This window comes from Malaclemys terrapin, chromosome 10, assembly GCF_027887155.1.
Source record: "Malaclemys terrapin pileata isolate rMalTer1 chromosome 10, rMalTer1.hap1, whole genome shotgun sequence".
Lineage (NCBI taxonomy): Eukaryota > Metazoa > Chordata > Testudines > Emydidae > Malaclemys > Malaclemys terrapin.
Window position 1 is genome coordinate 6,163,814 of NC_071514.1, and position 17,254 is coordinate 6,181,067.

A 17,254-nucleotide genomic window follows, 5' to 3' on the forward strand; every position below is an offset into this window, starting at 1 on the left:
TGTAGAATGCTCAGAGAGATGCTCTAGGCAAGAACCCCCTGCATGCTAAATGGCAATATAAATATAGAGTCAAGCATAGGTAGGAGAACATTGATAAATGTCTGTGTCTTAAATATACATTTAAAAAAAAAAAAAAAAAAATCCCTTATATAAGACAGGCCCACATCCTCAGGTCAGTGCTTTGACCACGCTTACCACCACATTTTCATAAAATCCTTGGGAAGTGCTATTTCAATTCTGTTTTGTATTGATAATAGCTTGAGTGACACTTCCCAGCCTATCCAAATTAAAGACCTTTCACAAACGTATATACTACTTTTAACTAAAAATTGACTCTTTTTTATTAAACTGATGATCATAGTAGAAAGTGTCCTCCATTTTTCTGCTTAACTGATTATTCAACACAGCAGCTATGCTAATTTTATACTACGTTTAAGTGTTGATTGAGCTTAAAGAATAACATTTATTTCTGTATTCTTTATTGAATTTTAAAAAATGCTTTATAATATACATTGCAGGAAAAACAGTCATTTGTATTATTTAATGAGCATGTGTGAATGTGTGTGTCCTGGATAGCAGCCACTTCCCCCTTCTCTCCTCGTGTGCTTTTGCCTGTTTGACAACTGCCTGTTCTCCCATCTTCACACAGCCATCCTGCAGTTTTCCTTTCTGGATAGCCACACTCCTGCACAGTGTAGGAGTCTTGCATCTGGGGAAGCAGCCTGCCAGAATTCTATGCACACTGGAATATAAATTTAGGGAGATGTTCTTTGCTACGTAACCTAAGTCTAATGTGTTGCCTATGAGGTGCTATGTAGCTTCATTCTAGTCTATCCAGCAGCACCAATTTACTGTGACATGCTGATGAGATTTTATTGGCTTATTAATAGCCTTGTATAGCATACATATCATTTAGCACCTTAAATCTCAAAATGCATTACAAACTATGTGTAATATTACACACACAACACCCTCCCCCCCAAATGTTAAAAGGCTGTTAAGGTTGCAAGGTCAAGCACTCAAAAGGTAGAAAATGCCAGAATTAAGTCCTGTGCAACTTTAAATATGTCCCCTTTGTGCATATGCATTAATTACATGATCACATTACTTACATTAATTCATGATCACATACTATTTTTTCCACCACAGGGCCCCTGCCTCATTCAGTGTAACCCTTTTGCTCCTCTTTGTTCTTCAAGAAATCCTTTCTATTATTTACCTGGTGGACTGTCTTTGACCACTATTACTTTGTGATCTCTATTATGAAGCATGCATTTTCCTCTTGATACGTTTCTCAGTGCACTCTCAAAAATGATTTGATATTTTTAGGCAACTGCATAAGCTCTTTTGTATGTTTTTATGCTGATAGTAACAGATGTTTGTGTACTGTATCCTAAAAAATGTTGTGATCATTCATTCATTGGTTCAGAGTGGCAGCTGCTTGGTAAAAGGAGAGAGTTTTCTTCTCTGTTAATATTTAATATACAGTAGGGAAGTTTTATAGAGGATGATAGTATCACAATATGTACAGTACTTTATTTGAATTTGCATAACTGCAAAATATTAGTGTTTGGAAATTAAATTAGGTTAGAGACACTGTGTTAAATCGCCTTATCTCTCTAAGTACTGTAGCTAGCCTGTGCTGGTTTTATCGAGGGCATCAGATACAGCACATATTACATTATTGTTGAACTTGTAAGTCCTCAGATGTATTCCTTCAGCATCAGGTTCTGAGTTTATAGAGTCATTACTTTCATATATATCTTGTTAGCAATACCTTCTCTCTTATTCTCCTGATTCTATTTTATACCAGAACCCTGATTTATTTTGATCAAATTAGTCCTGACGGTTGAACTAAATAAAAAAGATGTTTATTCTCTGATATAGGTCAATATCTGTCTAGGTACTTTAAGGCTTAGTTAGATGTAACTATTGCACTCTACTACGAGTGCCGTATCTCAAGATTCTTTATTGCACTTGTGGGCATTAGTTTCTCAGTAACCGTGCGTGACTTTAAACTCTTTTACTTCATTTACTCAGTATGCAGGAAAAATTGCAAGTTACAGCCAACTTTGTTTCACAACCCTCATCTTAAACTATGGAAATTACAACCAAAAGATTAGAGAGAGAAAGGGGCGAAGTAGTATCTTTCGCGCTTATGCAGAGCTCTTCCAACATGGCTACAACAACATTGCATACAACCAAAAGATTCTCAGTTTACGTGCAACTTTATAAATAGGTCAAGTCATTTACTCCACCCGAACACGGAAAAGATGATGGGAGAAGGAAAACAAAATTTGAATTTCTCTTCTGGTCAGGTGGATGATGGGGGTGGTTTTCCTGTTATGGATCAAAGGTACAGTCTCCACTTTGGACAGAGTCGTCTCACTTCTCTCTCCTCTCTCCCTCCTTTCCAATGCTAGATGACCAAGCAAAACAAATTTAGGACTAGCTAAGGTTTGTGAGTAAGACTCAATAATACCATGATGTGAGGCTTGATACCCGTAACCTGGAGCAGAAAATAATGAAAAGCAAAAGAAAAAACAGCCACAAAGCAATCAAAACAAAACTGACAGAAATAAACAGAAGACCAATGCTGTTCCATGGTCTACTGCTAGGTTCTTCACAGCAGTCCCTTACAGGGTCTTCCAGTGCTATTTCTGACACAGATAGCTCAAAAACAAGAGGACCTTGAGTAATTTCAGAACATGCCTCCCCTCACAGCCCCAGAACAAAGTGACAGATGTCTAGTTCTTGAAACAAGCTTTGGCAAGGTTTCAGCATGGATTGGGTGGCTTCTAGTGTGACTTTGATACGTGATTTTTAGGCAGTTTTCCAAAGGTTTATGGTAATGGTCCATAATGACCCATTACACCAGGGGTCAGCAACGTTTGGCACACGGCTCGCCAGGGTAAGCACCCCAGTGAGAAGCCGCAGCCAGCACATCGCTCGCCCGCGCCGCCCCCATTGGCTCGGGACGGCGAATCGCAGCCAGTGGGGGCCGCGATCGGCCGAACCTGCCGCGTCAGCAGGTAAATAAAACTGGCCCGGCCCGCCAGGGTGCTTGCCCTGGCGAGCCGCTTGCCGACCCCTGCATTACACAGTATCATTATCTTTATTTTGCAGATAGAGACAATGAGACACAGAGAGGTTAGATGACTTGCCCAAGGTCATTTAGGAGTCTATGGCATAAAGCTGGGACTAGAACCTAAATCTCTAGACCAGGAGTCGGCAACCTTTCAGAAGTGGTGTGCCGAGTCTTCATTTATTCGCTCTAATTTAACGTTTCGCGTGCCAGTAATACATTGTAACGTTCTTAGAAGGTTTCTTTCTAGAAGTCTATAATATAGAACTAAACTATTGTTGTATATAAAGTAAATAAGGTTTTTAAAATGTTTAAGAAGCTTCATTTAAAATTAAATTAAAATGCAGAGCGCCCTCCCGCCCCCCGGACCGTGACCAGGACCAGGACCCGGGCAGTGTGAGTGCCACTGAAAATCAGTTCACGTGCCGCCTTCAGCACGCATGCCATAGGTTGCCTACCCCTGCTCTAGACATCTAGTCCCCGGACTTAATTTCAAGGCTATCCTTTCATCTTGCAGGGATCACTTCATCCTGCACTAAAATTCACCCGCCCTAGGGTAGAAAATGACAGCTATTTAAACACTGCACAATAATACTATGCAAAACAAATTAGGATTGGATGTGAAGATTTCCTTATTCAATTGATATAATGGGGTAGTTTAGGTAGATAGACTATAATTTCCCAAACTGGGATCTGGCCAGAACAGCAGGATTAGCATCCCCCACTGTTACGAAAAATTCCATGTGATTTTTTATTTTTTTTTTATTTTTTTCTATACTGATCATTTGATTGTTGAAGGGACTAGATGTTCAGGTTCTTGGTTTTACATGTCATCCAAAGGCTCACCTCTCCAGCTGCACAGTAAATCTAGTTGTATTCTGGATACTCTGTGTGAATACAGACCCAAGGGAGCTGTATCATTTATTGAATTGGTACCAGTTATTAGGACACCAAAATATTCCTTGCAGGTCTGGCCTTAATCCTGGTTATGTTGTAAGATCTGATGAGCTCATGGTGCAAGGTGATATGACTTCAAACATAATATAACCTACTATGTTTAGAATATGGAGGACATTTCCTGCCCATGTGTATATATATTTAAAAAGTAAATTAATTGACTAAGATTATACAAAAATAAATCCACTTTTGTGATACATATTGAAATATGTGAGCATATGCGAAATATGCGAGCACTGACATTTGGCTCTACAGCGAGATTTAACTAACGAGCTATTCCCAAACTGCACATTCTTGCTTTCGCTGATGATGCTGATACACTAGTATGTAAATAACAAAAGGAGGCCATATGAGTTCTCCTTTCCTTTAGAAAGATAAAAATCTGTGTCAAATAGTATGAGCCAAAAATCAGTACAGACAAAATGTGAGAATTCTTAAGTGTTGCAAACTGGTAATTAGAAATGAAAAATGTTACAGCAGTTAATTTTAGGTGTGGGTGTCTCTTTTTAGTATACTCCATATTGTGGCTTGTAGTTCATATTATGATGCAAACTTTTTGATTTTTTTTTAACTATATAGTTATAGTGATGGTTTTTATTGCTTAATGTGCTTTTCTTACATATTTGAGAATTTTCTATTTCCAAAAACGTATCTATATTTATTACTTACCAGATATAACTTTCTGTGATGGAAGATGGAAGACAAAGGCGCTCGTGTTGCTGACTACTTTGTTGTAGCAGGATTGACAGATATTTCAAAACCACTAGAAGAAGAAATCCACTTCAATGATGCTTGCCATAAAATAGCTAAACCAAAAGAACCCATCACTGATGTGACAGTAATTATTAAATCTCTGGGGGAGGAAGTGCCTCAGGGATATAAATGCATAGATGTTACTCCATCAGGACTATCAGCAGATCTCAATAATGGGAGTCTTGTGGGTCCACAGATATTCCTTTGCTACAGGAGAGGAAGGGACAAGCCTCCACTTACTGATCTGGGGTGAGTAATTTTTTTATTAGTGCTATTGATTCGAGTAATTTTAAGTGGTACCAACGATTAACAAACATAGTACACGTTTTACAAAAATACATGCAATACTAAGAACTTGATGTATTTACACATATAAGACCTGATCCAAAGCCCTCAAAGGAAGGGGTCCTGTTGACTTCAGTTGGGTTTAGATCTGGCCTCTACTGTAGAAGAACAACATGTTCTTTAGATAGGTAAACATCATATCTCATTTTCTACATGAATGAGGCACAAGCTAAGTGATGTGCCCAGGGTATCACATAAAGCAGTAATAGAGTTGAAAATAGAACCAAAGAAGTCTTGACACCTGTGTGCAAACCACTGGGCGATGGTTCCCTCCCATATGTCAGGAATAGTGATTTGTTGAATTATGAGCACAGATACAATAATGAGAGCTCTAGCTACAGCTTAGGAGGCTTTTAGTGGTTGAAAACTGCATGTGAATACACATTAAAGAGTAATTATACACAAAGAAAATGGGAATCTAGCATCAGAATGGAAGTTTCCTGTTGGAACATGTTTTTATATAATGTGAAATGAAGTAGCTTTACTTTTCAGTGAAAATATATTCTGATCAGAGGCAGGACAGGATTTGTTCTTAAACATATAGTCTTAAATTACAGTTCTGGATCAGTCTTCACTGTGTTTAAACAATTACTTTTGCCCTTTGATATTTTTTTTTTTAATATAGGGTTTTATATGATGGGAAAGAGAGATTAATACAGGGCTGTGAAATCATTCAAGCCACTCCATCGGGTCGTCCTGCAAACATTAGTGGCAGTGCCTCATCACAAAGAGTATACATCACTTACCGAAGAGCCTCCGAAAATATGACCCAAAACACCTTGGCTGTCACAGATATATGTATAATTATACCGAGTAAGGGAGAGAGCCCTCCACATACATTCTGCAAGGTTGACAAGAATCTTAATAACAGTATGGTAAGATTACATGTTTGGATTTGTTCAGTTAACATTTAACGCTTTAATGTTTATAGAGAATTTATACCAAGAATCTTTGAGAGACACTGGTGAATAATTGAACTGATTTACCTCTAGCAAGTAATTAAAAGGTGTTTTTGGAAGGGGGTAACATTTCCTTTGTCCCTATGTGGGAATGTCTAAAAATGCTGGATTATATACACCTTTACCTCGATATAACACTGTCCTCGGGAGCCAAAAATCTTACCGTGTTATAGGTGAAACGGCATTATATCAAACTTGCTTTGATCCACCGGAGTGCGCAGACCCCCCTCCCCCCCCCCCCGGAGCGCTGCTATACCGCGTTATATCCGAATTCGTGTTATATCGGGTCGCGTTATATTGGGGTAGAGGAGTATGTTGATTTCAGTAGGCTTTAGGTCAGGCCTTAGGGTACAGTCATGTACAACTGTATAGCCATGTGCAGACATGGAGGTATGTAGTGAGATTTCCAACACAGTGACCCACCCTCAAAGTAGAATGGGATTTCTAACTCTGAGAACTGTGTTTTAACCATATTACAAAACTATGCTATAGACTACATAAGGGGTGAGTAGATAGTGGAGGTAGCTTCTCTAGCAGTTTCACTAGCACTATGCTCAGAAGAAAATCTTGTTCCACATAGTTCCATGTTAGACTACTGCTAGCAATAACCGTGTTGGAAAACTTTTATTAGCAGTTTTGATCCCCATTTTGGTAGAGGCTCTGTTTAATTACCTAAATAAGACAGGATTCATTAATCAATTCAAGAACTGAATTGAGTCTTTATTTCTGCCAGTTTACAAATATTTAAGAAGAAAAAAGTCACTAGCTGAATTAAAAAAAGGAGATTATGTATTATATATTCATGGTTCTGGTCATGGATGCCAGCCACCTTTCTCTGTAGATGCTAACTGATGTCTAAGTCTGGCATAATGTTGGTGAGCACGCCAATATTATGGTTATATTTTAATTTAATATTTAAACTGCAGCTTGGCAAAATTAAAAAGTTGTTCAGTAAATCTTCTGTTCCTGAGATGAGTGAAAATTTGACAGTGTCTTCATAAAAGAATGCCAAAGTTTGTGACTGTGTGGATAAAGCAAGTGGTGAATGTGGAACTTGTAAAGGGATGAAAGCATACTGCTTCTATATCTATTAATCTCTGTTACTCAGCTAAACAGCTGCATACTTTTTTTTTATTTAACTTGCAGACTGAATACTGTTTGGTATATGTTACTATTACGTTATTATTGTTAGTTTATTGTGCAGAAAGGCACTCAGACACTACAGTGATATGCATGGTGTAAAGATAGCTATTGATATATTTATTTATAATTATTTTGATTTGGAGGGGATCTTGTATGTGGTGTATGTTCTGGATAGTAGTAAAGAGAAAAAACAATTTCGTGGACTTTACAAAAAAGAAAAATAGTTCATTCTGGGCATGCCAACTTTGACAGTGTCTCTTTAATAAAAGATAAGCTTATTTATTGCTTAATGTTGCAGAGGTATAGTCTCTCTGAGCAGTGTTTGATCCTTTTTGGGGCAGCTGCTTCAAAGAATGACACTCAGTTTCTGGATTAGAAGAGAAACACTGCTGTTATGATAGTTGATAACTATTTGAAGCTTAAATTAATAAACTGTCAGCAGACTGTTAACTTTCTGAGTCTAAGTCATTATGCTGCTTAGTCTACTGTTTCATGTTGTGGCTTGTGGTCAGGCAATTTTCCTTCTTTTTTTTCCACGTGAGAACTTTCTAATGGCTTGTCTACACAGCGCCAGGCATCTGATTTGTAGTGTGTTGGTCTCTAACTGCCCCGTGTAGACTTTCATAGATTCATAGATTCATAGATTCTAGGACTGGAAGGGACCTCGAGAGGTCATCGAGTCCAGTCCCCTGCCCGCATGGCAGGACCAAATACTGCCTAGACCATCCCTAGTAGACATTTATCTAACCTACCCTTAAATATCTCCAGAGACGGAGATTCCACAACCTCCCTAGGCAATTTGTTCCAGTGTTTAACCACCCTGACAGTTAGGAACTTTTTCCTAATGTCCAATCTAGACCTCCCTTGCTGCAGTTTAAACCCATTGTTTCTGGTTCTATCCTTAGAGGCTAAGGTGAACAAGTTCTCTCCCTCCTCCTTATGACACCCTTTTAGATACCTGAAAACTGCTATCATGTCCCCTCTCAGTCTTCTCTTTTCCAAACTAAACAAACCCAATTCTTTCAGCCTTCCTTCATAGGTCATGTTCTCAAGACCTTTAATCATTCTTGTTGCTCTTCTTTGGACCCTTTCCAGTTTCTCCACATCTTTTTTAAAATGCGGCGCCCAGAACTGGACACAATACTCCAGCTGAGGCCTAACCAGAGCAGAGTAGAGCGGAAGAATGACTTCTCGTGTCTTGCTCACAACACACCTGTTAATGCATCCCAGAATCATGTTTGCTTTGTTTGCAACAGCATCACACTGTTGACTCATATTTAGCTTGTGGTCCACTATAACCCCTAGATCCCTTTCTGCCGTACTCCTTCCTAGACAGTCTTTTCCCATTCTGTATGTGTGAAATTGATTTTTCCTTCCTAAGTGGAGCACTTTGCATTTGTCTTTGTTAAACTTCATCCTGTTTAACTCAGACCATTTCTCCAATTTGTCCAGATCATTTTGAATTATGACCCTGTCCTCCAAAGTAGTTGCAATCCCTCCCAGTTTGGTATCATCCGCAAACTTAATAAGCGTACTTTCTATGCCAATATCTAAGTCGTTGATGAAGATATTGAACAGAGCCGGTCCCAAAACAGACCCCTGCGGTACTCCACTCGTTACGCCTTTCCAGCAGGATTGGGAACCATTAATAACAACTCTCTGAGTACGATTATCCAGCCAGTTATGCACCCACCTTATAGTAGCCCCATCTAATTTGTATTTGCCTAGTTTATCGATAAGAATATCATGCGAGACCGTATCAAATGCCTTACTAAAGTCTAGGTATACCACATCCACCGCTTCACCCTTATCCACAAGGCTCGTTATCCTATCAAAGAAAGCTATCAGATTGGTTTGACATGATTTGTTCTTCACAAATCCATGCTGGCTATTCCCTATCACCTTACCACCTTCCAAGTGTTGGCAGATGATTTCCTTAATTACTTGCTCCATTATCTTCCCTGGCACAGAAGTTAAACTAACTGGTCTGTAGTTACCTGGGTTGTTTTTAGTTCCCTTTTTATAGATGGGCACTATATTTGCCCTTTTCCAGTCTTCTGGAATCTCTCCCGTCTCCCATGACTTTCCAAAGATAATAGCTAGAGGCTCAGATACCTCCTCTATTAGCTCCTTGAGTATTCTAGGATGCATTTCATCAGGCCCGGGTGACTTGCAGGCATCTAACTTTTCTAAGTGATTTTTAACTTGTTCTTTTTTTATTTTATCCGCTAAACCTACCCCCTTCCCATTAGCATTCACTATGTTAGGCATTCCTTCAGACTTCTCGGTGAAGACCGAAACAAAGAAGTCATTAAGCATCTCTGCCATTTCCAAGTTTCCTGTTACTGTTTCTCCCTCTTCACTAAGCAGTGGGCCTACCCTGTCTTTGGTCTTCCTCTTGCTTCTAATGTATTGATAAAAAGTCTTCTTGTTTCCTTTTATTCCCGTAGCTAGTTTGAGCTCATTTTGTGCCTTTGCCTTTCTAATCTTGCCCCTGCATTCCTGTGTTGTTTGCCTATATTCATCCTTTGTAATCTGTCCTAGTTTCCATTTTTTATATGACTCCTTTTTATTTTTTAGATCGTGCAAGATCTCGTGGTTAAGCCAAGGTGGTCTTTTGCCACATTTTCTATCTTTCCTAACCAGCGGAATAGCTTGCTTTTGGGCCCTTAATAGTGTCCCTTTGAAAAACTGCCAACTCTCCTCAGTTGTTTTTCCCCTCAGTCTTGATTCCCATGGGACCTTACCTATCAGCTCTCTGAGCTTCCCAAAATCTGCCTTCCTGAAATCCATTGTCTCTATTTTGCTGTTCTCCCTTCTACCCTTCCTTAGAATTGCAAACTCTATGATTTCATGATCACTTTCACCCAGGCTGCCTTCTACTTTCACATTCTCAACGAGTTCCTCCCTATTTGTTAAAATCAAGTCTAGAACAGCTTCCCCCCTAGTAGCTTTTTCAACCTTCTGAAATAAAAAGTTGTCTCCAATGCAGTCCAAGAATTTGTTGGATAGTCTGTTCCCCGCTGTGTTATTTTCCCAACATATATCCGGATAGTTGAAGTCCCCCATCACCACCAAGTCTTGGGCTTTGGATGATTTTGTTAGTTGCTTGAAAAAAGCCTCATCCACCTCTTCCACCTGGTTAGGTGGCCTGTAGTAGACGCCTAGCATGACATCTCCCTTGTTTTTTGCCCCTTTAAGCCTAACCCAGAGACTCTCAACACTTCCGTCTCCTATGTCCATCTCTACCTCTGTCCAAGTGTGTACATTTTTAATATATAAGGCAACACCTCCTCCCTTTTTCCCCTGTCTATCCTTCCTGAGCAAGCTGTACCCATCCACACCAACATTCCAATCATGTGTATTATCCCACCAAGTTTCAGTGATGCCAACAATGTCATAGTTGTATTTATTTATTAGCACTTCCAGTTCTTCCTGCTTATTCCCCATACTTCTCGCATTTGTATATAGGCATCTAAAATACTGGTTTGATCTTTCCTCCCAGTTTTTTCCTGACTCTCCTTTCTCTCTGCCAATATAGCCCACACTCCCTCTTGTTTCCGACTCATTTCCCCGGTCTCCATGTTCCCCACTTACCTGTGGGCTTTGCTCACCTGTCCCCGTCGAACCTAGTTTAAAGCCCTCCTCACTAGGTTAGCCAGTCTGTGTCCGAATAGGGTCTTCCCTCTCCTCGAAAGGTGAACGCCATCTCTGCCCAGCACTTTGCTGGTGCCTTCTAAAAGATACCTAGTTCGTGTTCACGTAGTCCCATTTCAAACAGGACAACATTAATAGAAACTAAGTGGCTTTTAGAGCGTGCCAGCAGGGTGTACGCAAGGCAATTAGAGTGCAGTGCGGTAGTGCGTTTTACAAATCACAACCCTCTATCACACTTTGCTGGGCCATGTAAACAAGCCCTCAGGCTTCATGTAGGTTGATGTTCAGGGCTTGATCCTGCTCCCATCAGTGGACATTTTGGCATTCATTTCAATTGGGCATAGGCTCAGGCCCTTAAATAGTAGCTAACAGTGCAGAAACAGCTCCAGCAGGTGTGTAAGAGCCAAACATACTGGGTTTTGTTGTATGCTGTATCCACTCTTTACTCTGAAGACAGAATGCTGTGATCAGGTTTTCAAAAATGCAATGTAAAATTATGCCTCTAAATTTTGCATATATGAAAATCCATGTTTGAGCATGCAGATTGGATAGGCACATAAAGATGGGGTTTCATGTGCTGAAAGGCTTTTTATTATTTTTAAATGTGACCTTTGTTTCACATTGTGATCCTGCTGTTGCCCTGCATGATATATGTTGGTATGACAGCAAAGAAATACTTAAAAGCAGTTGATTCTGAAAGAGCTGATGGTTACACATCTGTGTAAGACCGGACTTTCCACTCCTATTAGAGGAGGTGAGTATTAGTTTCTTGATTGAGGAAATACTGGGTACCAGCGCCCATATTACAGATACAATATTACAGTCTTAAACATGGACCAATGAATATGTAACAGGAAAGATGACTGCTAAAATTTGAGTATAATGTGGCTTTCTTTGTATTGTGAATAATCAGCATGTAGGGTCAAGTAATAATGGCGGAAAACATGCATACAGGTCTGTTGCATCTTACGCGCATTTAACATGCACGATTTCAACTTTACGTGGTCGGCAAAAACAAAAAATAAGAGAAAAATAACAATTTTATTACTATACCTGTAGTGCGTGCAATTCCGCCCGCCATTGAACTCAATGGAATTTTGACTATAAACAGTTTTCGTTTTACACGCTAACCGCGGAACGGAACCCCTGCGTAAGAGGAGACAGACCTGTACTTGGTATTAAAGGGACACTGTCAACTTGAAATCTTGTCAGTTTCGAGTTTAAAAGTAGTTTCTCTGAGCCCATTGCCAATTTTTGTGGTTTTACCGAGATTTCCTGTTCCTTTTTGTTTGTTTGTTTTTTTTTGTTTGTTTTTTTCAGTTTCTCTTCTCTACTGCTGTTTGGGGGGGGAAAACCCACACAAACAGGCAAATAATATTGACTCTGTACACTGAATGTTATTATATGCAAAAAAAAACCCCGAAAAATCAGACATTTTTTCTGATCTCTGTGCTAAAGTAATTTATTGGTATTACTTTTAACAGTAGCAGATTTTTAAAAACATTACTTCTGGGTTTTTTTTAATTGATTGTCCCTTTAATTCTCAATGTTGCCTTATCGACTGAAATTTATTAAAGAACAGATATTTTAAAATTGCTCCTTTAGTTCTACCAAAGTCACTCTGTCGACTTTGCGTAGTTGACACTTAAATGTCCAGTGAGCTAACTTGCATGCGTCCTCCCTTTCCTCCCTGGAAGATTTTCTATGTTCTGCATACATTCATTAGCAGACCTGGCTCTTATTTCTAAGACCTTCCCATTTAGGAGTTGGGGCATGAAAACACTTTCCTTTAAGTGAAAAGTTATAATTATTGTGGCTTAAAAATCACTACCAACAAGAGAACTAGTGTTGTTTGAAAATCGTAAAATATTATGACATTTGTGCTGAAAATGTTTCACAGAGTGTGAAATTACAGGTTAAGTGGAGCAAGCCTGTTAAGACTATGCGTCAACATGATTAGTGGAAAAGCTAGCAGAGAAAAATCTATTACTTTATGGGTCAAATCATGCTATTATACTGACTCATGTGAGTAGTTCCCACTGAAATCAGCATGACTGTCAGTGTGAGTAAAATAGCATAATTGAAGCCAAGAGTTTAGCAAAAGGGATCAGACATGCGTCTGGGTACCAAGAATATCTAGAGTTTTATAGTTAATGCTAAACAAAATTAGGAAGGAGTATTAAACCTCATGCTTTGACCCTTAAGCCAATTTCTAACTATAAGAGCTAGGAGGAGACCTAAAATGAGGGGCAAATTATCTCACATGTGCTCCTGTGTGGTTCTTACACCTTCCTCTAAATTGTCTGCTACTGGCCACTGTCAGAAATGGAATACTGGATTAGATGGACCTTGGGTCTGATCTAATATGGTAATTCCTGTGTTCCTACCACATGACTCTATGAAAGATAACGAGTTGTGAGGAGTCCTTCCCTAAACTAGTTCTTTTCTCTGTTTCATTTCTTTTTTTTACACCTTGTCAAGTAAATCAATAAGAATGTGTTGATTTTTTTGGTGTTGTTTTTTACAGTGGGGCTCAGCAGTATACCTATGTTACAAAAAGTCTGTGGCAAAAACCAATACCATATCATATAAAGCTGGTGAGTAATTATTTTATAGCTTTGTTGCTCTTTTAAGTTACTGATATGTACACTCAGCTATACCTTCATCTTGACAGAGTTTTGTCTGGGAATTATTTCTCTAAATACAGGCATTGTCTTTGGCATTGTAAAAAATATAATAAGCCTCTGACCCAAAGAGCTTTCTAATTTAAAAAAAAAAAAAAATCCAGACTACTGTCTTGTACCATTATGTCTTTCATTTTAAAAAAATCTGTATTTAAATATAAGCTTAGTCATCTTTTTGTGTGTTTCTTTTTAATTCATTGTAGTGCTCTCAGTCTTACTGTAAATTCCCATTTCTATTGCAGAATATGGCAAAGGTACTGTAATTACCTTTTGGGTTTAAAACCAGGTCCCATGGAAATCAATGGCATAACTCCCATTGACTTAGTGAGGTCAAGATTTCACCTGATGTTTTGTAATAGTCTTGTAATTTTATTTAATAAAACATAGTTGATTTTTCATTTTGTCATGAACCCCTCCTGCTGTAACCCTGAGTGCATATACCAAGACTTTTTGACAATATCAGAATAAATGAACTCAATTCTGAAATATTTCTTTCACATTCACACTGCCTGTGGCAGAAGTTGAAGGGAATAGAAGAGGCTTATGTAGTGCCCTAAAGGTCAACTGGCTTGAGATCTGTTTAATTATACCATATTTTGAAACTTCAAAAAATTTTTGGGGAGGAAATATAATTCACTGAGGGCCTGATGATGCATGGGGATAAGCATCCTTGTTTCCCACTGAAGTCAGCATTAGATGGGAGTGATTTTCACCATGCAGAACTAGGTCTTAAATGCATTTGTGTTTTTACCGGGATGTGGTAAGAATATGCCCCACATATGCTAGCGTAGGTTAGGGCTCTGGCTAATAGGTACTTACTAATGTAAAAAAAAAAGATACATTTTTGTGCCTCTAGTAATAAATTTACACAGATTTTTTGTATATATAAAACACAAATGCTTTCCTGTTAAATTTGATTGAAGGAAAATATTCTTTGCTAATTTACAGTGCATTATACTTCCTGAGACTAGCCTTGTATCATAGGGTTTCATGTTTCTCTAGAACACCAGTTCTCAATTGTTTCCATACTGTGACCCCCAAACGCTCCCAACTGTCTAGTAATAGGGAAAGGACAGGTGGTTGCAACTCCCTGACACCTGTTCAGAACCCCCAGGCTGAAAAACCTTTGCTCTAGAACTTGATGTATTTTGAAGTTGTAGCTAGAAATAAAAATGGTTAGTCTCATATATCTTAAAAACTTAGAGTGAGATCCTCAGCTAGTGTTGATCAGCATGACTTTATTGAAGTCAGTGGAGCTATTCCCATTTATGTCCCCTGAAGAGCTCTCTGGCTTTTAATTACCATTAAAGTTTATATAAAGGTAATATAATTACCATTAAAGTTTTCTTCCCTATATATTTTTTTAAACACATTGTTAAATCTTACTAGAAGACTAACTTTTATTCAAAGACTTATTACCTTTATTCATCACATTCAGGTTTTTTTTTTCTTTGTGGATCTGAAATTTAATTTGTTCATTGATATTTGTGATAAAAATTGTATAATATTTATAGATGAAAATGTACTTAAGCCTGTAGGTATGGAAAAATAAATTAATAAGATTGTTTACTGTGTAGTACCTAGAGAATCAAATAATTCATAATATTGTGCTTAGCCATGTGATTCCTGTTCTTTGGAACTGTGCTGTTAACCTGATAATCATACGCTAGGCCTGACATTTTGAAACTTCTTCTAGATCTCCTGACGTGAATTTGTACTTTTATATAATTAATGTGTTAGTGTGAAATCCGTTCATATATACACACATTCACACACTTCTAACATAGGATTTGTTCTGTAACTGCCTTTTTAACAATTGTTTTAATAGGTTTAATATGCAGATATCCTGAAGAAGACTACGAGTCATTCCCATTACCAGAATCAGTGCCTCTTTTTTGTCTACCCATGGGTGCATCTATTGAGTGTTGGCCATCTAACAGTAAATACCCCCTTCCAGTTTTTTCTACATTTGTACTAACTGGAGCTTCGGCTGAAAAGGTATTGGAAAAAAATTAACAAATATTAAATTTTGTGACTTTTCTTTTTAATAACCTTGTATAGTTAATGTTCAGAAAAGTAACCGATTATAAGCACAAGAAAACTACATCAGTAAAACATTTTGTTACACAATTTGACATTTGTTAGAGTGATAATAAAAGACATTCACCCAGATAACTAAAAAAAACTTGAATCCTGTTCTTTAAGAGCTTGACTGAAAGACTATTAAAGACAACAGTGGGTCTTTCTGTTGACTTCAATGGGTTCTGGATCCGCCCCTAAAACAAAATTCCCTTCCTCCCCCTTTTTCAATTACATTAGTGTGTGAAAACAGAAATCTAAAGGAGAGTAAAGTAAATTTGCATGGATGCAGCCAGGATTTTCATATTGTATGTGACACATAATATAAGATGGATTTCAGGAGGGCTTTATTGAAGAGTTGTGTCTACTACTTTGAGTTGCTTATAGAGCAGCCCAAAAGGTAGCTTAAATGTCAGTGACAGAGACAGCTGTACTCTGTATCATTATTTCCTTGTGTACCCTAAGAACAGTTTTTAACTTTGCCTTTTCATATATGGCTTTATATTTGTTTTTTTAAATTCATTTAAAAGGGTCTGGTTCATATGTGATCATAAGAATATTTTTAAAGAAATTTCAGAAGATACATATGTCCAATTTATCACACTATAGAATACTCTTGATTTGCTTGCAACTTTAGGATATGTTGGCTTGCTTTAAAGATTTAGGCAGATGTACGTAGCTGTAATCAAATATATTATTTTTTGCAGGTATATGGTGCTGCTATTCAATTCTATGAACCATATCCTGAGGAGAATCTCACAGAAAAACAGAAATCTCAGTTAGGGTTAGCAACTACTGGAGATGGAAAGTCAGATAACTCCAAAACAGTTCAGACTAACAAATGCATTTGTCTGCTCTCTCACTGGCCTTTTTTTGATGCTTTCAAGAAGTTTCTTACCTTTCTTTATCGTTATTCCATCTCTGGTCCTCATGTCCTCCCTATTGAGAAGTAAGTTATTTCACAGAAGAATTCTTGCTGATAATTCAAGTTGTTGTGAATTTTCCATGTTTCTTCGATAATTGATTAGACTTTTTGTTATATTAAAGTATTTTGTGTTTAATTCTCAATTCTGCTATTATGGTGAATCAAATGCTCATTTTTCCCATGATAAATGTATCTCTTTGATGTACTCTTTCTTTAAAAACCTCTTTTTGTTTTTAAAATGTATTTTATCTCCTATCTACGTACCACTTAAGCCATTCATTTCTTTTTAAGATTGTCTAAGTGGCTCCAGGATCTTTAAACATTTTGTTTAGGAGAACAAAGATTATAAACCCTTTGTGCTATTGTCAGATACAGTTGGTCAAAAAGATTATAAAAATGCTTATTCACATGTGCATGTTTAGGAGGATAAAGGAGTTAGTTTTATAATATCTTTGGCCCTTTGGAATGAGTAATCTGTCAAACTCAATTCTAACACAAGTGAGAATAATCCTTAGCTGTTTAAAGTGTAATGACTCCCTATACCTAATAATAGTAATATCTATAATCTGAATGAAGATTAAGCCTTGATCTACACTTAAGTTATGTTACTGTAGCCGCATTGGTAATTGGTGTGAAAAAACCACCCCTGACTGACATAACGGTTCTG

At 37.9% G+C, this 17,254-nt stretch overlaps 1 protein-coding gene across 2 annotated transcripts in view; it reads left to right on the forward strand.

Annotated features, from left to right (window-relative positions):
• DENND4A (DENN domain containing 4A) overlaps positions 1-17,254 on the forward strand; it is a 113,747-nt gene that overhangs the window by 39,981 nt on the left and 56,512 nt on the right. For both annotated transcript variants that reach the window (XM_054042763.1, XM_054042764.1), the window contains 5 exons: positions 4,715-5,044; positions 5,766-6,015; positions 13,427-13,496; positions 15,412-15,581; positions 16,370-16,611. In XM_054042763.1, coding sequence (XP_053898738.1) covers positions 4,737-5,044; positions 5,766-6,015; positions 13,427-13,496; positions 15,412-15,581; positions 16,370-16,611 — 1,040 coding nt within the window. In that variant the 5' untranslated portion in view covers positions 4,715-4,736. The remainder of the gene's footprint in view (positions 1-4,714; positions 5,045-5,765; positions 6,016-13,426; positions 13,497-15,411; positions 15,582-16,369; positions 16,612-17,254) is intronic.